The following is a 21,539-nucleotide window of genomic DNA, read 5'->3' as shown; positions in this document are numbered from 1 at the left end:
ATTCTAATGCACTGTGTGAGGTGCAGCAGCTCTGGTTAATTTAAAGGGCTTATTTATGGCTTGCATAGACAGGACCTGGCAAGGTGGGGCTGGATCTGTCCTTCCTGGGGAAGGAAGCCAAAGGGGGGAGACCTTAGCAGTGCTCTCCAGGGCAGAAGTAAGGTTTTCTCTTTGGCCTTTCCTATGCTGGGCACGTGTGATGCTTGGAAAGCCTTCTGGGGTCCTGCTGGGTGTCCCTGAGCTCCAGGCGGTCCCCAAGCTCCATGGACATGGAGCATGGAGGGGGGATCAATGCAGTCAGGTAGGGAGCAGAGCATGTGAAGAAATGGAAGCTTGGGATGCTCTGAACCTCTCCCTGTAAAGCCCAGGGCTGCCAGGCTCCTTGGTGGACCTCAAGGAGACTTGTTAGTGTCTGCTCTGCCCTAGGGCTGGTTTCCGTTCTCCTTTGGGAGATCCTGGAGTCTTTCTGACTAGAAGCATCCCCACCAGTGTTACGAGATCACCTCTTTCTCCTGATGCTTTGTCTTTCTCCCCCTCCATCCCAGATCCCACAGATCAGCTACGCCTCCACCGCTCCGGACCTCAGCGACAACAGCCGCTATGACTTCTTCTCTCGTGTCGTCCCATCTGACACCTACCAGGCCCAGGCTATGGTGGACATCGTCAAAGCCCTCAAGTGGAACTACGTCTCAACGTTGGCCTCCGAGGGCAGCTATGGTGAGAGTGGCGTGGAGGCCTTCATCCAGAAGTCCAGGGAGGATGGTGAGTGGGTTTCTCCTGGGCTGGGAGCTCAGCATGGGCTTTGGAGCAGGTGAGGCTGGACAAGAAGAGGCTATGGATGGGGATGGAGGGATGCCTCTGGTTGAGCTTGGCCTGAGCTGGGATGTGACTGTAGTGTGTGAGCATGGGTGGATGGCACGGTTTGGGGGATGACCCTGGTGTGGTGCAGGTTTTGGGGCTGTCCTGTTGCAAGGGCAATGTGGTGGCCAGCAAAGAGCTGAGCTCTCCGGCAAGGGTTGGGACCAGCAATCCCAAGCTATCTCTGCTCTGCAGGGCAGGTTGCTTTATTGCTGCCGGCTCCTTTCAGGAAGCATCTCAACATCCCATTCCCTGCTCACCAGGAGACCTTGGATCCACTGAGCTGGTCAAACCCCTTCCCCCTGTGTCTGAGCCACGGCGCTCGAATACTCTCAGGTTTTGACAGAAGATGGAAGTTGGCACCAATACCCACATCTCCCAGTCCGAGTGGAGTTATCCCTGAGGGCAGGTGCTCTCATTTGCTTTGGGCAGGCAGAAAGTCCATGCTCAGCAGAACTCCTTGAGAGGATTTGTCTGGAGCCAGAAAGCATTTTGCTGACTGGAGCACTGGGATGCTTAGGGGGGATTAGCAGCCTTGGGAGCAGTGACGAGTCTGTGGGTACCTGCTGGTGGCCAAGCACCAACCTTGGACTAGCTGGGATGGGCGAGAAGCCTTGGCTGTTGCTGCTGTGGATGCTGTTACCTTGAGCCTGAACCTGCCCCGAGACCCTATAAAGGGACTGGCACAGCACCAGGGTCCCTCCTGTCTCTGGCATCACTTGTGCTCCGCAGCATCGTGTGCGTGGGGTAAGACGGGAGCTAAAGAGTGTTTTCTGAGCCAGTTAAAACCCTGCAGTGCACAGGCTGCTGCCTATTACTGGCTTAACTGTATCTGAATGGCACATTAAGTTCTGGCAAAGTCGGTGGGACACCAGCCTATCTGGAGCTAGTCAAACTGTGTTATGGCCTTATAAATGGATAAAGGGAATAAAAACTTCTAGGTGACGAGCTCCTAATCAAAGCCCTATAAATAGGAACAGTGTTAATTCTGTCCCTCGCGCGCACGCCCTGGAACTGGGTACCGGCTGTGCTTTTAATATGCAGAGAAACCCATCTGGGGATTCAACCTGGAAGCTGCTCTTCAGGATTTTAACTTGAAAAGCAGAATATTTTCACGGAGCTGTGGTTTTGTGAGGAGTAGGCGGGTGCGAGGCTCGTTGTACGCTGGGTGTGCTGCCTGCCTGCCCCGCGATGGGGATGCGGGTGTGAGCGGTGCTGGGTTGTGTCACATCAACCGGCGGTGACAGCGAGTTGCTGCAGGGGATATGTGGATCTGCAGATGCAAAGGGGCTGTCGGGTGTGTTGGCAGGTCCAGGGGAGTTAGAGAGGTGCCCTGGGGTATGGGGTGTCCCATGGAAAGGTTGTGAGCGAAGGGCTGCATTTGAGTCTCTGTGAACAGTTTCCCTGCTAACCCTACTGGGGGTTGTGAGTGCTCACAGCAGCCCCATCTGGCTGGTGGTGATAATGAGATACTCATCTGAGTACAGGAGGAATAAGGGAAAGCAGTTTCTTATTTCGGACTGGGAGGGCATTTTTGCATCATCCATTTGCATTTTTCCACCCCAAAAAGGGAGTTCTCTTGCCCATTTGGGCCAGCAGGTCCAACCCTGCAGGGTGCTCGGGGCAGGGTTGATGGGAGTGCTGGATGACACAGAGAGGTAACAGTAACATTGGGTTCAGCAGCTTTGCTAGCCCATTCCTGGCCCTGTTATGCCCTTATCCCACAGCAAGCGTGGCTGGAGGTCGCTCTGCACCCTCATCCGTGGCACTGGAACCTGGGGGTTCCAATGTGGGGATGCACATGGCTGGGAGGAGTGGGTTGATGCACAGGCACAATTTGAGCCCATGTTCCTCCTTCATAAGGCACTGGTAAGGAGCATCACTTGTGACTGGAGCCCACAGCAGCATGAGCACTTCTTTGAGATAACCTGTGGTTACCGCAAATCCTCATAACCAGATGGTTAATGATATGACAGCATAATTGCAGAGTGAGCGAGTGTACATCGAGCAGGAATGCGCACGTATTAATCCAGGGCTGAGGCAGTCCTGTAATTTGTGTATCCTCATAACCCAACGATTATGTGCATTAGTGATAATTTAGTTATCAAAAAGCATAATTCCACTGTAATTGCGGTGTAACAGTGGGGTAAGTGCAGCCTGTGCGTTATCAGCAGCAGCACCGCTGCAGGAACACGGTTGTTTGTGAGAGCCATTGTGTATTAGCCCAAGCACGGGGTCCAAGTGGGCTCCAAGCTGCTGCCTAAAGCATCTCTCCTGGGAGGGAGCACTGGGGGGTTTTGCCCATGGAAGATCTGTCCACAGCCATGAATAACGGTGAGGTTGGAGCAAAACCAACTCTGCAGACACCAAATACCTTTATATACCAGCACAGAGCCCCTGGGAATGGGTGAAGGGTCTATCCCCTCTCTTATAGCCTACTTGTATACACCTGGCTCTCGTTTGTGCTTCTCTGGCAGCAGAAAGGGTCCTGTGATTTATTGCTGCTTCAAAGAGACTCCAGCCATCAAAGTGATGTTAAAGGGCTATCGGGTGACTGAGGATGTGGCCTCTGCCAAGAGCTTGCCAGCAGTTTGCGAGGCGTTGAAATGTCCCCATGCAGGGGCATTTACATGGGGCAAGAGGCAGCTCCTGCCCTGGGGGCAGCACTGCCCTTCCTGGGGGGTTTCTCACCCAACCCCAGCATCAGGATGAGCACGTCCCTGCTCTCCTCCCGAGCCACGCTCTGCTTCATTCCTCACGCCAAGCCCGAGCCTTCGGAGTCAGTTTTTATTTCCATCAGGCGATAATGCTCATTGCTGTAGTTAGCAGTTAGCATTCAAGCTGTTTGCTTTCTGATGCATTACCAACTTGACCTTCAGTTTCAATTTTTAGCAAAGCCTCATATTCGAGCCTTCGCTGTCGCAGTGGAAAGCGCTTCTGCTCAGGGCACAAACCAGCCCCCTCCGCCAGTGCGGGGGGAAGAAACTCACCCTGGGGACGGGTTATTCTTACAGCCAGGGCTGGCCCTGTGCTGCTGAGGCAGCCTGGCCTGGCTGGGACATTGCATCTGATATATTGCAATTACCCTGGCAATTATGCTGGCGGCCCCTGGCAGTTGCTGGTGGCTGCACTGATGCCCAGCCAGCCATTACTCACTCGAGCCATAGTTTTTTGGGTGCTAGCATTGCAGAGATGTAAAGCCTGCAAAGGATGAATTTTGCTTGGCTGTTTTAATGCGGTTTAGGTGCTCCCTGAAAGCATCCAGCAGAGGCAGGGGATGCGAGGTGTGTTTAGATTTGGCACCAAGGTGCAAGGCAGGGCCAGCATTGGGGTGTCCCCATCTCCAGCCCTTCTAGTACAGCATCTCCCTGTGACCCTGCCCCGTGGCATCCTTTCAGTGGACAGACAGACCCATCTGCAGCCCTCCGGCTCTGTGTGTGTTGACATCCCTGCTGTCGCTGAGCTCTGGGAGATGAATTATTAGATTTATGTTTATGTAATTTAGCTGGTGAGCACGGCATGTTATGCCATGCGTCGTAATGTGCAGCACTTGGGTTTGTGAAGAGGGTAATATTTCCAGCCAAATGCAGGACTCCTTAGTCATGTGTCTGGATCAATTTTAGGCTGTCATTTCCCCCCTCTTTTGTTTTATCCTTCGCTGAGTTTTCTATATTTTTACTTAAGAGGCTGATACATATTTGTGATGCATTTGTTCATCCCCATGTGACATTCACGGCTGTCTCTCTCTGGTTTTAGCTGGGTTCATTACTTTTGGTTGATGCATCAGGATGCTGCCCCCCAAAAGCCGTTCCCAAGTCTTACGGCATAAGCAAGCACAGAATATATGACTTTATGGCAGATCTGTACATGCAGACGTTTCCAGTCCTGGTTATTGACTGGCCTTGGGGAGTGCCATTGTTCCGTATTCCATGGATGCCGTCCCCATGGGATGGACGGGAGGATGATGCTGGTGGGTACCTGCCTCTGTAAAGCAAGTGACCTTCACCCCATGGCAGCGAGGTGTGCCCAGCAATAGGGTGAGCAGGGCTGATCCAGCTCCCTTTCATCCCCGAGGACGCTGTTCTTGTGCAGTCAGCACTCAATTACCGCGGCTTACCGAGGGTTGGCATTTGCTGCCGCCGTCTCGGCTCCCCAGCCAGATCCTCCCGCTCAGCAGCCAGCACAGAGCTGGATGCTGATCCATGGCATGATGCCGAGAGCCTGATGTGTCCCTGCGCTGGAGGAACGCGGGGGTTTGGGTGAAGCTTTTCCTGTGTCTGGAAACACCGAGGGTGGCAGCATCTCTGTCCCCTCTTGGGCTCGAATGGACCATGCCTGGGAGGTCCTTTCACAGCGTGGCTCAGGAAGGGGCCCTGGTTATACCCATCCCCTGAGTTTCTGTGCTGTTTCTGTCACCCCATCCCCTGCTCAGAAAGGAGCCCCAGCTCTTAGTGGATGCAGCACCTTTTGGGGCAGCTGGAGGGACAGGTCTGGTCCCCGAGGCTCTGCTGCCATCGCCGCTTTGGGTCTTGCAGGTTCCTCAGGGCAGAAACCACATTTCCTGGGTTATTTTCCTACTTCTTCCCCCCCCGCTGCTGCTTTTCTTTTTGCTGCCGTCAACACTGTGTACACCAACACAGCCTGAATTTCCTCACCTGGAAACCATCCCTGCCCTCGAGCTGTTTGCTGGTGGATGCCAGGTGCATGGCAGGCTGGTACTGGGGCTACTGGGCACTGCTGCTTGGGCCTGGAGCTTGTCATGCCTTTGCTGGCTGAGATCTGCTTATAGATAATGCTGTCCCCACCTCTTAACTCTGCCCCTTGTTCCCACATCTCACAGCTTTCTCTATGTGATGGAAGCGGAGAGGGAGGTGAGTGGGGCTGGACAAAAGGGAGCTGTTAGCTGTGGCTGAGGCTGGCACGAGAGCTCTGGCTCGGAGCCCGGGTCGATAACTTGCTCTTTAGTATTATGGTGTGTGTCAGGGGCTGCCTGCGGGTGACCCAGCCTGGGTCATGCCAAGCAAACGCCAGCGGCTTTGTGGAGTGAGGTCCGGTCTGAGGTGGGATGAGGAGGGAGATGCAGCCCTTGGGGATCGGTGAAGCTGAGGCCGTGGATGCTCTCTGTGATGTGGGCTTGGGTCAGGAGGGAAGGGTGCAAAATCTTGCTATAAACATCCCCAAAATCCCAGCGTTTCCTGGCTCTTCCCAGTCCAGGGCTGGAGCAGGATGAGGGGGATGGAGAGAGCCCAAGGGGCAGCTCACCCACAGGGGCTGCAGGAGCTAGTGGGGCTTGACCCACCTGTGTCCCTGGTTAGGTCTTTAGCAGAGGATCCTTCCTGTGGACACAGACCGTGGTGTTATTTCCTACATGAGAAGCCTGAACTTTCTGCTCCCTGTTGTCCTGCCCGGGGCCCTGGGTTTGAGCTGAACACTTGCTTCTTTTCTCCTTCTTTTCCCCTGTTACAAATTCATTAATTACTGATTTAGCCCAGCAATGCAGGCAGCTGAAAAGCAGGCTCAGATTGCTCAAATTGATAATGTCTGATGAGATTTCAAAACCCTCAAGAGCAGTATTTGAGCTGGTTCCAGGGATGAGGCAGGCAGCAAGTGCCAGGAGCCTCCAGTGATGGGGATGTGTGATGCAGAGCCCATGACACACAAGGAGGGACCCAGTATCCCCAAAGTGGATTAATGTGGGGATTGATGAGCTTCCGTCACTCCCTGCTTTGCATTCCTAGGAAGGAAAGGGTGAGATGCCCACCTTGGAGCGAAGTGCAGGAGTCTAAGAGCTGAGATTTGGCTGTACCAGGGGACGCGCTGTGGGTGATTTTGTGTGACAAAGGTGTCCTGAAGCTCACCTGAGCTGGTAGTGGAGGTGCTTTGCCATCAGTGGGGCTGGGACTCAAGTGGTGTTGCAGCCTCTGTGCTGGATCATCTGGGTATTGCTGTCACTAGGGCTCTGCCACAGCAAAGGAGAGATTACAGCCATGTGTGATGGGACCTGGGGTGGCTTACCAGCACTGCCTTGTGTGGGGGTACCTGTGGGACGTAGGGGGCCTTCCCTACATTGCAAAGCTGCTTTGTTACAGCAGTGTTGAGGGTGAAAGGGGAGATGGACGGGGCTGTGCAGGACATCCCGTGCTCCATGCTTACACCAAAGGGTTCCGATCTCACGATGGCGCAGGAGCTCTGCCTCCACGAGGGCGCAGAGCCGTGTCCCTAATGACTTCTCCTCTAATGAGTGGGCTCCTGGAGGCTTTGAAGTGATGTGAATAATGAACCCTGGGGCAGGGGAGCCGCCTGCCGCTCGCCAATTAAGATTGGGCTTGGGAATCTCACTTGAATGCTGGGGTTAGGAAGGGGAGGCTGGAAGCGTGCAAGGGGAGCTGTGCAGGTACTGCCTGCAGAGCCTGGTCCCCACCTCGGGAGGCGGACAGGGGGGGACATGCACGTTGCTGTCCCCAGCATGGTGAAGCCAGAACCCCCTTCTCCAGCGCCCCAGGACCATGCTCAGCAGCTGCTGGCTCTGCGGCAGCCCCGGCAGCGCGCTCCCTGATTGATGGTGCTCGGCAGTGACAGCAGTCTGATACCTGCAATCAAAAGGGTGCTTCCCGCAGCTCCCACTGAGCCTGTAATGGTGGAGATTAAACCCGACCTGTGTTTGACAACACAGTTTAACCCCAGCTCAGTGAGCAGAGTCCCACGAGGCCCCCAGCAAGTGGCCAGCAGAGCCATAGGGATGCTGGGGCCAGGGGGGTCTGAGATCCCACTGGGCTTTGGAGATGCTGGTGGGAGGGTGACAGCCCTGTGCTTGAGGATGGTGCAGGTTTGCTCCAGGGTGGGTGTGATCCTGTGATTACATCTCCTCCATTTCTCCTCCATTTCTCTGCTTCCCTGGATGCAGGCTGCTGAATATTTCATCCTTGGCTCTTCCCAGCAGCCTCCCAGTGAAGCTGCTGGCTCTGTCACCATGGGACCAGGCTGCAGGGGCTGCTGGACCCAGCTCTGGGTGCCTGCTTGCTGCCTCAGCCCATGGGAGGTTTGGAGATGGGCTCAAGTTGAGTTTTCAAGGCTGTTTCTCGCTGCAAGCACCCTGTATCTTGTGCTGCCATCCATCAGTGATGGTATGCATGGGACCTTGGCTGAGCACTCTGAAATCGGGTGCCCATCTCCAAACTGCCTCTGGTAGCTTGCTGTGGGCTGTTGCCCTGATCCTGGAAGCTTTCCCCACTATTCCTGCTCCTCTTTGGTCCTTTCCCAAAGCTGGGGGTGAAAAGAGGTTCTGTACCTCACCTCCTGCCTTCTTCCAGGGCCAGGCCTTGGGGAGTGATGCTGTGCTGTCCCACAGGAGGAGGGAGAATATCTACCTCCTCCCCATCACCACTGCCTCCTCCCCATCACCTCTGCCTCCTCCCCATCACCTCTGCCTCCTCCCCATCACCACTGCATCCTCCCCATCACCACTGCATCCTCCCCATCACCACTGCATCCTCCCCATCACCACTGCTTCCTCTCCATCACCACTGCTTCCTCCCCATCACCACTGCATCCTCCCCATCACCACTGCATCCTCCCCATCACCACTGCTTCCTCTCCATCACCACTGCATCCTCCCCATCACCACTGCATCCTCCCCATCACCACTGCATCCTCCCCATCACCACTGCTTCCTCTCCATCACCACTGCCTCCTCCCCATCACCACTGCCTCCTCCCCATCACCTCTGCCTCCTCCCCATCACCTCTGCCTCCTCCCCATCACCTCTGCATCCTCCCCATCACCACTGCATCCTCCCCATCACCACTGCATCCTCCCCATCACCACTGCATCCTCCCCATCACCACTGCTTCCTCTCCATCACCACTGCTTCCTCCCCATCACCTCTGCCTCCTCCCCATCACCACTGCCTCCTTGCTTTGATTTCTGGCTTTGAAGCAGCATTTTTGACTGAATGGATTTTTTTGTGCAAAGACAGCAGGAGCATCGCTTGGCAAATCCCTCTTCCCACTGCAGTGCCTGGGGCCATGAATAATGCAGGCACTGAGGGCTGCTGGGGGTGAGCGGGGCCACCTCCCCCGGACCCCCTTGACCTCTTGTTTTCATTATTAAGAAGATTTCATTAGCAAAGCAGATAGCAACATTAAGTGGTGTTGTCAGCATCAGTGTGTGGGCTGGAGGGAGGGTGCTGCAGGAATATGGAGCTCACAGACCCTCGGGGTTTTGTTCCTGGGCTGGGTCTGTGTTATTTTCAAGCTTGGAGAGCCCCAATGAGCTTTACTAAACCTTAGGGCCTGGGCGGTGCAGCCAGAGACTGCAGACATCTGGGTCCATCCGTTTTCAACCGGCATCAGGCTGCTTTTCTGTGTCCCCATCCCTGCTGGCCTGGCCATGTCCCCCTCGCATGCTCCGTGCCCTCCAGCTGCCGTGTTAATGAGGTCCTTGCTATATCCTAACTGCTCATATTCCCCTTTCTGTTTCATTCCTCGTTTGCTTGATTTAACAGAGCTGCCAAGTGACTTGGTCCTACCTGAATTGCCATTGATTTAGTCTCTTATTCATGGGCCCATCTCCTATTCCCATACATGCTCACCCAAGGCCACTTGCTGCCTCTGCAAGTGCTGCAGGACCCTGGGGGTGTTTGAAACCACTGCTTGAAGTGAAAGGGAATAAAGCACGTGTGGTGCAACCCTGTGCTGCTGTCCCAGGAGAGTCTCAAAGCTGGGTTTGCTCTTGCCATGTGCACGCCTGGGACCCCCGTGTCCCTGTGTTACACACTCAGGAGCATGCACAAGCCCGGAGCAGAGCACACGCAGCACAGGAGCCTCACGGTGCTGGTGGCACATGGGTATGTGCTGATGCCAACCCGGAGCTGTTGCTCCTTGCTCCCGTGCTGCACCGGGGCTTTTGGAAGGTTCTTGTGTTTGCAAACTGCTGCTTTTGTTGGATTTTCTCCTTTTATTGCCATGGAAACTGTAATTAAGCTGCACCGGCTCCTTATCCGGAGCACTGTCACTGCTGGCACAGCCGGTGCCACGCTGGCCTGGCCGGGGTTCAGCAGTGACCGGAGCTGGGTGCCCCAGGCAGGGCTGTGCCTGTCCTGCTGGTGCTGCTGCTGCTGGTGCCCGTCTCACCTGCCTGCTCTGTCTGTCCAGGAGTCTGTTTATCCAACTCCCTCCTCTCCATCCATCTGGCTCCCCATATGGGAAACAAGCAGCAAATTGGCCCAATTTCTCACTGTAGGAAAGGAAAAAGAAACCCCCTTCTTTGTAGCTGGGGAGTGCGGAGCTGGGGTTGGGTGATGCCCCCCCCCGAGTCAGCAAGTATTTGCTGGGGGATGCTGTTATCCCCAACCTTGTAACCCTCCCTATGTGCTCAGCACCCATCGCATCCTTCCCGCTCTCTTTTATTTGGCTGCAAGTGGTCAAATCATCCCGGTTTCCTTCTGTGGGTGGGAGGGAGTGAACTTTCCCATCCCAGAGCCCTCCTTGGTGCCTGTCCCCATCCCTGCTCCTCTCCAAGACCATAAGCTGGGAAATCTCTCCCTGCTGCTGTGTGCTAATTACTCTGACCTTTGCTTAAGTGAGGATCTTTTAATGGCAGGGAGGTATCATCCCTGTCATTTACTATGCAAATTGAGACCATCAATTACATCCACAAGGTCCCGCAATGTTTAATTTTCTCTCCAATCTCTCTTTTTTATTGGCATCTGCAAAAATGCAGGAGCAGGAGGGCTCCGGCTTTCCGGAGCTGGAGGCTGGGAGCCCAGCAGCCATGTGTGGGGACTCTTCCAATTGTCAGCTTCCCCTTGTCTCTTTTAATTTTAATGAGCTGCTTTTGCAATTGCCCCATGGAAAAGCGGGCTGGGAGCTTGGCCAGTGCTGCAGGGATGGGAATGGAGCTCTTTGCAGGGCCAGGCTGCTGTCTGGGGGTGAAGGGTTTGTGTTGGGGCTGCAGCCCATCCATCGTTGCCACTTCCCATGGGCTGTGTCTGCCAGAATTTGACCATTGCATGTGCAGAGCTGGTCGTGTGCTGGGAAGGGGCTGGTGCTTGGAGCCGTTTCTGCAGCCAGGATGGGACCGTGTGTCTGTTGGGGGCACAGGGTGTGATGTGGTTGTGTCTCCAGACGAGCAGGTACTGAGAGGAGTGGGTGAAGGCGGAGCTATGGAGATGTGGGATGGGAGGGGAGGCACAGCAGAAGGGCTGAGCTGTGGGGCAGAGGAGGGGTGAAGGCATCGACCTGGGAGAGGAGGTGTAAGGGGAGGGCTTGGGCACATGTCCCGAGGGGCTGGGTGAGCGCTCTGTGAGCGGTGCTGAGCCCTTTGCCTGTTGTGGGGCTGAGGAGCCCGGGGCGATGGGGATGCAGGATGTGTCTCATGGAGGAGGGGGGGATCTCTTTGTGCTGCAGGGGGTGTGTGCGTGGCCCAGTCCGTGAAGATCCCACGGGAGCCCAAGCCCGGAGAGTTTGACAAGATCATCCGTCGCCTGCTGGAGACCTCCCATGCGCGCGCCGTCATCATCTTCGCTAACGAGGACGATATCAGGTGCGGAGGGGCCGGGGGGGGACCGACTTCAGGGCACCCGCAGTGAGCTCCGTGTGAGCCCCGCGCATGGGGCTGGCCAGGGTGCGGGATGCTAATGGCAGAGCTGGGCACTGCAACAGGAGCCAACCCCACCTGCGGTGTGCGTGTGTGTCTGCAACGGGGTGTAAATGCATCTGTGATGTGGTGTAGATGTGTCTGCAACATGGTGCATTTAACATGGGGTAGATGTGTCTGCGGCATGGTGTATTTAACGTGGTGTAGATGTGTCTGCAATGGGGTGTAAATGCATCTGTGATGTGGTGTAGATGTGTCTGCAACATGGTGCATTTAACATGGGGTAGATGTGTCTGCGGCATGGTGTATTTAACGTGGTGTAGATGTGTCTGCAATGGGGTGTAAATGCATCTGCGATGTGGTGTAGATGTGTCTGCAACATGGTGTATTTGACATGGGGTAGATGTGTCTGCGGCATGGTGTATTTAACGTGGTGTAGATGTGTCTGCAATGGGGTGTAAATGCATCTGTGATGTGGTGTAGATGTGTCTGCAACATGGTGCATTTAACATGGGGTAGATGTGTCTGCGGCATGGTGTATTTAACGTGGTGTAGATGTGTCTGCAATGGGGTGTAAATGCATCTGTGATGTGGTGTAGATGTGTCTGCAACATGGTGTATTTAACATGGGGTAGATGTGTCTGCGGCATGGTGTATTTAACATGGTGTAGATGTGTCTGCAATGGGGTGTAAATGCATCTGCAATGTGGTTTATCCAATGTGGTGTAGATGTGTCTGCGACATGGTGTATTTAACGTGGTGTAGATGCGTCTGCAATGGGGTGTAAATGCATCTGCAATGTGGTTTATCCAATGTGGTGTAGATGTGTCTGCCGCATGGAGTAAATGCATCTGCAATGTGGTGTAGATGTGTCTGCAATGGAGTGTAGATGTGTCTGCAATGGAGTGTAAATGCACCTGCAATGTGGTGTAGATGTGTCTGCAACGGGGTGTAAATGCATCTGTAATGTGGTGTAGATGTGTTTGCTACATGGTCTATTTGCTACATGGTGTATTTAACATGGTGTAGATGTGTCTGCGACGTGGTGTAAATATATCTGCAATGTGGTGTAACCAATATGGTGTAGATGTGTCTGTGATGTGTATTTAACATGGTGTAGATGTGTCTGCAACAGGGTGTAAATGCATCTGCAATGTGGTGCAGATGTGTCTGCGACATGGTGTATTTAACATGGTGTAGATGTGTCTGTGACATGGTGTACTCAATGTGGTGTAGATGTGTCTGTGACATGGTGTACCCAACGTGGTGTAGATGCGTCTGTGACATGGTGTACCCAACGTGGTGTAGATGTGTCTGTGACCTGGTGTACCCAACGTGGTGTAGATGTGTCTGTGACCTGGTGTATTTAATGTGGTGTAGATGTGTCTGTGACATGGTGTACCCAACGTGGTGTAGATGTGTCTGTGACATGGTGTACCCAACGTGGTGTAGATGTGTCTGCAGTGCGATGTAGCTGTATCTGCATAGCTGCCTTTGCAGCGTGGCTCGGATGTCTCTCCAGTGGGAAGAGGATGCACCTTCCAGCGTGGCGGGGACCCACCAGAGCTGACTTTAGGGTGGCTGCCTGGTGCGTTGCTGCAGTCAAACCACAACACCACAGAGCTCACAGGAGATCAAACCCGGTCTTACAACCCCTGCTGTCACAACCCTGCTGCTTCACGCTGCTCATGGGCTGGGTCAGCTCCAGCGTGGGGCCTCGCTGAGCACTGCCTGTGGCAGGATCCAGATGCTTGTTCTGCTCTGCTCTGCAGCTCAGCCCCTAGCATGGAAGAGGGACAGGTCCTGGGGTGCCTTTGGGGACCCCCCCTTGCCGCTTTGCCTGAGGATGCAGCCAGGCTTTGAGGTGATGAGCTGCTCTGCAGGCGAAGCGATGTCTTGCAGCTCCTGTTGTTTATGGAGCAGAATGATTCACATGGAACTACCCCTGATTTCTTAAGTATCTAATTTATTAATCAGCAAACATTATGTAAATGTGGGTAAACTGCGATTCGAAATCAGTTTACATCAGATGCTCAAACGCTCCAAGTTTCTTTTTTCCTTCCTTAATAGAAATGTCTGCAAGCCTGACATTTACGCGGGTGTGTGGCGAGAAGCGGGGGATTTACCTCGCTGTGTAAATGGCAAGCCCCATTAACTGGGGTTTGTAAATATTTACCCATCCAAATAGGATTACATCCCATGAACAGCCGTTTACACACACCCCCACCTCGTGCAGGGTGAGCGTGGGTTTAGCCCCGGCATGGAGATTGCAGATCCTGACCCTCGTGCCAGCTTAGGCTATGGAGCCTGGAAGATGGAGCTGCCTCCCCTGCAGTGTGCAAGGAAGATGGTCCAAGGATGGTTGTTGCTTAGATTTCTGCCTGGCTTAGATTGGGTGTAAATCACTGATCCCCCAGGAACACCTTTGATTTTCCCTGGGGAGATCTGGCCCGGCGCAATGACCATGGGTGGCTGGAGATGCTTGCAGTGGGACATGGACTTTGCTGACTTCCCTGCAGTGGGATGTGCATGGAGCACGGGGCATGGCTTCCTGCTGTCCCCATAGCTCCAGCACGAGCCTGCCTCTTCCCATCTTGTCTCCCCTCTCTGATTTGTATTTATTGTTATTTCTCCCTTATCTCGTGTTTCAAACACCATCTGGACTTGAAATGATCAGCTCCTGTGAGTCACAAAACCTGCTTCCTCGCTGCATAAGAGGATGAAGCTGCCCCAGGCTCCGCTCCCATGGGGCTGGGGACCCACATGAGCCCCCTGAGGGCATGTGGGGCTGGGAATAAAGAGCCTGGAGGGTTGGATCCAAGAAAGCTCCTCTCTACCTATTAAGGTTTCCTGAGCTGGCTGGCACTGGTGGAATGCACAAGCACATGTGGCTGAGTGTCTGGCCATGATGAGGATGCTCAGCAGGGTGGATGGCATCTCTGGCTCCCAACTGCTGCCCAGCTGAGCCCAGCAGAGCCTAGTTCAGCTCTAGCCTGAGCACTGGCAGCACTGCCTGGCTTTCTCCCATGGCTTGCAGTGCTGATTGGAGCTGAGAGCGCACTGCTGCTGCGTTTCCTGCCTGCTGTGGCACAACCTGATTCCGCCCCCCCCCAATGTGTAATTAAGGGGGAAATTCAATTACCAGTCAGCAAATACACAAATGATGTGGGAGAAGCAGCCTGAGTGCCCAGGCTGGGAGGACAGAGGGTGAGGGAGCTGAGCAGCACGGTTTGCTCTTGCTCCACGAGTCGTGGATGGTGCCAACTGAGTGCCTGGAGTGGGCAAACAGCGCAGAGTCCTGCCCTGTGCCGGTATCCTGCTTCCGTGGGGCTGGACGTGGAACCCCATGGTGCCAGCCCTGTTGCTTCTCTCTGCAGAAGGGTGCTGGAGGCTGCCAAGAGGGCGAACCAGACAGGACACTTCATCTGGATGGGCTCGGACAGCTGGGGCTCCAAAATCTCCCCTGTCCTTCACCTGGAAGAGGTGGCCGAGGGCTCCGTCACCATCCTGCCTAAACGGGTCTCTGTTAAAGGTAAGGGGCTGTGGTCCATGGGTGCCCTCAGCATCCCCCTGGGTCAGTTGTGCCCCTTAACTGCCAGGTTTTGGCTGTAAAATCATCCTAGAATGGTTTGGGTTGGGAAGGATCTTAAATCTCCTCCAGCTCCAACCCCTGCCATCCCAGGGATTTATCCCTTCCATCCCCTCTTCCCTGGGCAGGTTTCGACCGCTACTTCTCCAGCAGGACTCTGGACAACAACCGCCGGAACATCTGGTTTGCTGAGTTTTGGGAGGAGAATTTCCACTGCAAGCTGAGCCGGCACGCGCTGAAGAAGGGCAGCAGCATCAAGAAGTGCACCAGTAAGAGCTGTGGGGATGCTGTGGGCACGCAGAGGCTCCCGGGTGTGTGTTGCTGTATCACACTGGGTGCAAAGGGATGTGGAGGCAATGGCAAAGAACCCAGGTGGGAATCTGGGGAAGGCTGGAGAAATACTGGAGGTGGTGAATGAGGGTGATGCAGGTCTGCCCTGTGCCTATGCGGATGTTTGCTGGTCTCCTGACAGTGGCAGCTTGTCTCAAAGTGGACAGGAAGGGTGCACAAAACTGCCTTTGTGCATCCTGGTGTGCTGTGTGTGGTGCAGGAAGCATGTGGAGCCTGTTCGGTGGTGTGTGTGTGTGAAGGCACGGTCCCCATGCAGGGCTCCCAGGGCAGCTCCCTGTCATGCATGCTTCTTGCATATCTCCCATCCCTCGGCCCCTGCTTCTGCAGGTACAAAGCCACCCAGGTTTGGGGGACTTGGGGATGAATTCTGCACTATTATGCAGCATTTGGACAACTGCCTCTTTCTCATCTTGTGCTAACACAAGCACCATTGTCCTGTGTAAGGCGTGAAGCCACTGGAGCATCCTTGCTCCCTTGCAAGCAGCTCCTATCTCACTGGAGCAGGCTGAAAAGATGGGGTGGTTGCAGAGGAATGGGGCCAATAGGTAGGACAGGGTCAGGATCTGGCTCTTGCTCAGCCAGCATTGATGCTGTGGCAGCAGGAAGGGTGCTGCCAGGCCCCATGGGAGGGTGCAGGGTGCCTGCAAGGGAGGCACTGCTGCAGTGGTGTTTGCCTGTGTCCGATGTGCCCCTTTGTCCTGCAGGCAGGGAACCTCATCCCTGCAGAATCCGATCCCAGGGCCTCAACCTCCTCTTTAACCCCCCCATTTTTACCCATTTCCAGCTAAAAGAGGCTTGTGGGGATTAATGCAGTAAACAAGGCAACCGGGGGGGATCTGTCTTGCTGACAGCGCTGCTGCTGAGGTGATGCTTGGAAGCTCAAGGAGGTGACATGTTTACTGAGAGATGGGAGAGATTTACTGCCTGCCTGGCACCGGCTGAAGGCAGATAACGACGCGGCGGCTCGCAGGCTGCGAGGTGGCAGGACTGGGGACATTTGTATGTGTGTCCCTTTCCCTTGGGAGGGATGCCTGTGGAAGCTGTGGCGTGATGGCAGGTGGATGGACCCGGCTGTGCCTGGGGACTTTGATCATTAAGGGCTGTTTTTTGCCCCTGCTTTAGCTGCTGAGGATGAGGATGAGGAGGATGCTTCCACATCCTCGCCCTTGCAGGCATTCCCCATGTGTTCAGCTGATCTGGGGACACCAATTTGGCTTTCCAGTACTGTAGCTTCCCCAAGTAGTCTTGCGGCTAATGCATAGGGGCGAGCTGGGTAAGTAGCAAGGGTGAGCAAGAGACCTTGCCCACATCCATGGTCTTGGGTAGCTCAGAGCTTCTCATCTTCCCTGACTGCATCGAGAGGTCCCCAGCACCGGGAAATGCATGAGCAAGTCTAGAAAACCACTGATCTCTTCATCTTCATCGTAATGTAGCATTTAAACAAGCAATATTTCAGGGCCAAGGTATTAGTGGAGGCGGCTGAAACCATGACATGGCAAATGTCCTAGGAACTGTCTTTAGATTATCTGAATTTGTCAGCAAATAAATTATCTCCTGAAGGTTTGCTTGGCAGATAGACCGGGGAAATAACACGTGATGAAGCAAATAAGCCGCCCGTGCGGATCCATGCACTCCTGCTTTGCATGGCTTATGCTAATGTCCCCTTTGGGGCTGTTTTCTAAAGGGAATTGCACTGATTTTCTCCATAAGCTTCAAGTTTAGGTAGAACGCAGCATGTGCAGAGAAATGCTGGGTTTGCTTGCTTTTGCATCCCAAAACCGAAGGGTCCCATGGAAAGGTGAGGGGTGAGGGCTGGGGTGGGCACCAGGTTTTGGGGCAAGTCCTGTTGGCAGCTGCTCACGTTATCCCTGAGACCAACCCCATCACCCATCAGGACCAGTGTGCCCATCCCCAAGCAGTCCTGCTAGGACCAGGATTAGGCCAGGACCTGCTTTTACAGGAGGATGCCCTCAGCATCCTTCCCCACATCCAAGCTCCCTCCATCGGGCTATACATACATACCCTTATGTATAAGGGTCCTGCAGGAAGCCCTTGCTCACACTGGGACAGGATCCTGCCAGTGCTGCTTCATTAATAGTTCACACACATGCGGATGCAGACAGGGAGGAGCTGGGATGGAGGAGCCAATGGGGTGACAAGGGCAGGAGGACGGGGCAGGGCTCGGGGCTCTGTCCCTCCGTGTGCCACTCACAAGGGGACTGCAGGATGCTCCCAGGCTCTATGGGCTACTCTTTCTCCAGGAGAGCTCAATAATGGCCTTCATTTAGCAGGGCTAGATGGTGACTCTGCTTTGAAGCAGGATGGGGATTTGTCTGTGTTCACCTCTGCCTGGCCAGGCGGCGGGTAGATGTCGAGCAGCAACGTGGGCACAGGGGAGAGGAGCTTTTATTTGATTTTCCTTCTTTATTTGTGATTCCTCATATTCTTTCCCCTTTCTGTTTTGCTTCTCACTGCTCTCAGTATGAGGTTGGGGTTTTTTTCCTGTGGCACTGGCTGTTTTCCAGCACAGCGTGCCCCAGCCAGGCCAATGGGGAGGATTTGCACTGCTCGCTGGTAGTTAAGATGATAAAAGGCTCCTGCTGACTGCAGGCAGGTCATCCCAGCAATACCTCTGCTCAGCATCCCTTCAGCTCCACCGGCTGTCCAAACAGGCACTTACGCCCTCGTTGCAGAGATGTTTGCAATGAGCATCCCTCTTACAGGGACAGTCACTGCGGCTGGATGGGCTCCCCCCAGCCCAAAAGCATTATGCTGGGTGCTGTCGCCAGCACCCATGAGACTTGGAGATTCAGAGGCAGCAACCTTCCCTAGCTCTCTGTATCAGCACTGAGGGTGATGCCGGCGATGTGATGGGAATTGATGCTAATGCCATCTCATCCACTGCCTGAGGAGATGGCTGCGCCCGTCCTGCGACGGGTGCCCGCAGGGGCTCATCACGCGCTTGTAGATTAATTACCAGCTCAGTAGAACGATGCACGGCCCCGCTATTGTAATCAGCGGGGTCGCATGCCTTTTGTTGCCCTAATCTACTGTGAGTTTGGAGGAGATTTATTGTCTCCTCGGTGGGAACAAGCCTTCGCTTTCTGCTCTGCGTTGTCCCCTCTGTGCACCAGCTTAATTCCTGTCTGCAAAAGCAGCTGGGGCTTGGGGCAAGGTGCTGATGGAGATGCACAGCCTTGGAGGTGTCTGCTTATCTGTGACAGCTTGGCTTTGGCACTAGAGCTGGGTTCTCCCACCGCTGCTCGCTGCAAGCCAGGGGGATGTTTGGGAGGCAAATCCAGGCTCCGCAGCCTGTGTTATCACAATGGATTGTATTTTACTTGCTGGGACCCGTGTGGGATTTGAGGTGCCTGCTGGGAAGCTGAGGAGCTGGAATGGGATAAGTCCTGAGTGTCCCCTGGGCAGGCCAGCAGTCCCAATGGCTCGGCTCCCCTGGACAGTCTATTACACCCTGTGTTTCAGTGGATAATTATCCTGACAGGATAGAGCAGATTGCCTGTGCCTTGAGAGCTGAATGCAGGGAAAGGCCCAAAGTCGAGGGAGGAGATTAATAGCTCTTGTCAATAATGTGGAAGAAAAGATAACTTGATGGGTTTCGCATGAGTAATCTCCATGTATACAAAAGCATTTTCATAACTTTGAAGGATGTGCTATAAATTCATTCCCTTGATATCATCTTTCCTTGTTGGTCAGTTCACTGTGCGTTTGCTTTAGTGTCCTGTCAGTGGCACGTTTCCCTCTCAGTCCCAAAGGGACCTTTGGGCATGTAGCCCTTGGGCTATCCCCACTCAGTGGAGATTTGCTTCACATTCAGCACTGGTCTCATCCCACCTTCCTGCAGCAGGAAAGGGAGGAATCAGCAACTGCTGCTTCCATATATGCCTTTCCTGTGCCCATCTGCACAGGCTGTGTGGCTGGACCCCTGCTATCCCCACCTTGCATCCAGGAGCATCCATGCGTGGTGGAGTCAGGATTAATTTTGGATGCCTTTGCATGGATTTCTGGGGTGGCTCTGCCTCTCCAGAGCACGAAGCTCTGCCTTCATCTCCCTGGGAAACTCTTTCCCTCTTGCTGCTGTGGCCCTACTGCAGAGGCGGTGATGGAGATGTAGAGGCTGTGGCTCTGTCACGGCATTGCCCCATGGGAGACTCTTTCTTAGCTGTAATTAACAGTGTGCTACATTAATTGGTGTCTCCTGCTAAATGATGAACGTGTTTCTTGTCCCATTAAGGGCGGTGATGACAGGAGGGGCAGGGAGCTGTCAGTGGTGATTACCAGATCCCTGCAGGATGCTGCAAGCTGGGATGGCCACGGAGGCTGCAAAGGGCTGTGGGTCAGCAGGGTGGGAGGGCAGCAGGGGGTGACGAGGGGAGCAGGGTGACAGGAGGACAGTGATGGACGCTGCCTGGGTGCTCCCTTGGTGCTACTGATAGAGGCTGAGCTGGTGGGAGCTCCTGGCAGAGGGGGTGAGGATGGGACGTCAATCACAGCGCAGCCCATGTCCCACTGGGAGTACAGGGATGTCCATGGCACTGGGCTGTGACATCCAAAGGGCTCTTGGAAGAACAGCTTGAGGTGTGCTTCTGCCCTGCTCCTCCTTCCTGTGGCATTCCTAGGTAGTGTAAGCTTCCCACTAGGACAGGGGTTCCCTGGCTGGTGATGGGTCTGTGGGTTTGGGAATGGGGTTGGACTTTCCAGCTGCTTCAGTCCAGAGCAGGTTTGTTTGCAAGGGTTTGGCTGCAGCGGAGGTGGGGAATGACTGGGACATCAGGGAGATGCAGCCCGGCTTTACGTGTGTCTGCAGACCGGGAGCGGATCGGCCAGGACTCCTCGTATGAGCAGGAGGGCAAGGTTCAGTTCGTCATCGACGCCGTCTACGCCATGGGGCACGCTCTGCACAACATGCACAAGAACCTGTGCCCTGGCAAGGTGGGGCTGTGCCCCAGGATGGACCCGGTGGATGGCGTGGAGCTGCTCAAGTACATCCGCAGCGTCAACTTCTCAGGTCTGTCCGTCCCTGGGGCTGGGTGGCTCCGGTTGTCCCCGTTATGGGTCACACAGCAGCACCCAAAGTTATCTGTGATACCATTTGGCACCCACTGCAAGTACTGGCTGGTTTTGCAGCACATCAGCGGATGGGGAGGTCTGAGCTTCCACATCTGGAGCCTTTGGAAAGGAACCCGGCATCAATCCTGCTCTCCCCCTGCTATCCTTCTGCCTGTGTCCCCACGGCTGCCCCACTGCCTGGCAGAGGTCCTGCTGCATCACGTATCATGCTGCTGTGTCCTTGTCTGTGCTCAGATCTCCTCTGGAAGTACATCTTTTTCTCTGCTCTATCTCCTTAAACATTTCCTGTCTTGTTCTCCTTATTACTTCTATTTATCTCCACACTGCAATCTCCTCTGTAGTGACTCTTTTATTTATTTTTCCTTCTTGCTTGATTTTTCTCTTCCTTTCATCGTGTTTTTTTTGCACAGTTTACTTGATTTAACTTTACAGCTGCTTTTCCCCCTTTCTTATAAGAAGCACTAACCCGGCTGGTGTAACTGCTCGGTGCCTGGCGCTGCTCCCTGAGCTCCAGCTCCTGGGGCAGTCAGTGTGTCAATGCTATAAGGTCCTTGCACCAGCATCACCCTGGCAGCTTGCAGCACCCCCAGCAGTGAGAAACCCCACACCAAGAGGGAAGCATCAAACCAGAGCCCCTTTCAACACCAACACCCAGGGCAGCCGGTGCTGGGGGATGCTGGGGATGCTGAGCCTCCCTCTCCTGCAGGCATTGCCGGGACTCCCGTGACGTTCAATGAGAACGGAGATGCACCAGGGCGCTATGACATCTACCAGTACCAGATCAGGAACTCCACTCCCGAGTACAGAGTCATCGGGCAATGGACCGACCACCTCCACCTCAAAGTAAGGCTGGGGTCTGGCTGGTGCCTGGTGCCAAGGGGAAGGTCCTGCAGGTTTCTTCTGCATCCATTGAAGACATATAGCCTGTAGCAAACCCAGCTGGGAGCCAGGGAGCCCATGGGTGCAAAGTTTGGCAGCCAAACTTTGGGGGTTCAGAGGGGAGGGTGTCTCTTGTGCTTCAGCCTCAGAGACCCACCATCAGTGTGTGTGGCCATAT

General features: G+C 54.5%; 1 protein-coding gene across 2 annotated transcripts in view; it reads left to right on the top strand.

Moving 5' to 3' along the window:
• The window catches only part of GRM4 (glutamate metabotropic receptor 4), a 45,756-nt gene that overhangs the window by 15,217 nt on the left and 9,000 nt on the right, over positions 1–21,539 (top strand). For both annotated transcript variants that reach the window (XM_057423559.1, XM_057423558.1), the window contains exons 3-8: positions 546–762; positions 11,265–11,400; positions 14,832–14,986; positions 15,172–15,312; positions 20,220–20,420; positions 21,189–21,325. In XM_057423559.1, the coding sequence (XP_057279542.1) occupies positions 546–762; positions 11,265–11,400; positions 14,832–14,986; positions 15,172–15,312; positions 20,220–20,420; positions 21,189–21,325 (987 nt within the window). The remainder of the gene's footprint in view (positions 1–545; positions 763–11,264; positions 11,401–14,831; positions 14,987–15,171; positions 15,313–20,219; positions 20,421–21,188; positions 21,326–21,539) is intronic.

This window comes from Pezoporus wallicus, unplaced genomic scaffold, assembly GCF_028554395.1.
Source record: "Pezoporus wallicus isolate ANWC-B61680 ecotype Strahan unplaced genomic scaffold, APGP_CSIRO_Pwel_v1 contig_13071, whole genome shotgun sequence".
Taxonomy (NCBI): domain Eukaryota; kingdom Metazoa; phylum Chordata; class Aves; order Psittaciformes; family Psittacidae; genus Pezoporus; species Pezoporus wallicus.
Note: the sequence above shows the minus strand (reverse complement) of the source record. Positions and strands in the feature narration are given on the sequence as shown.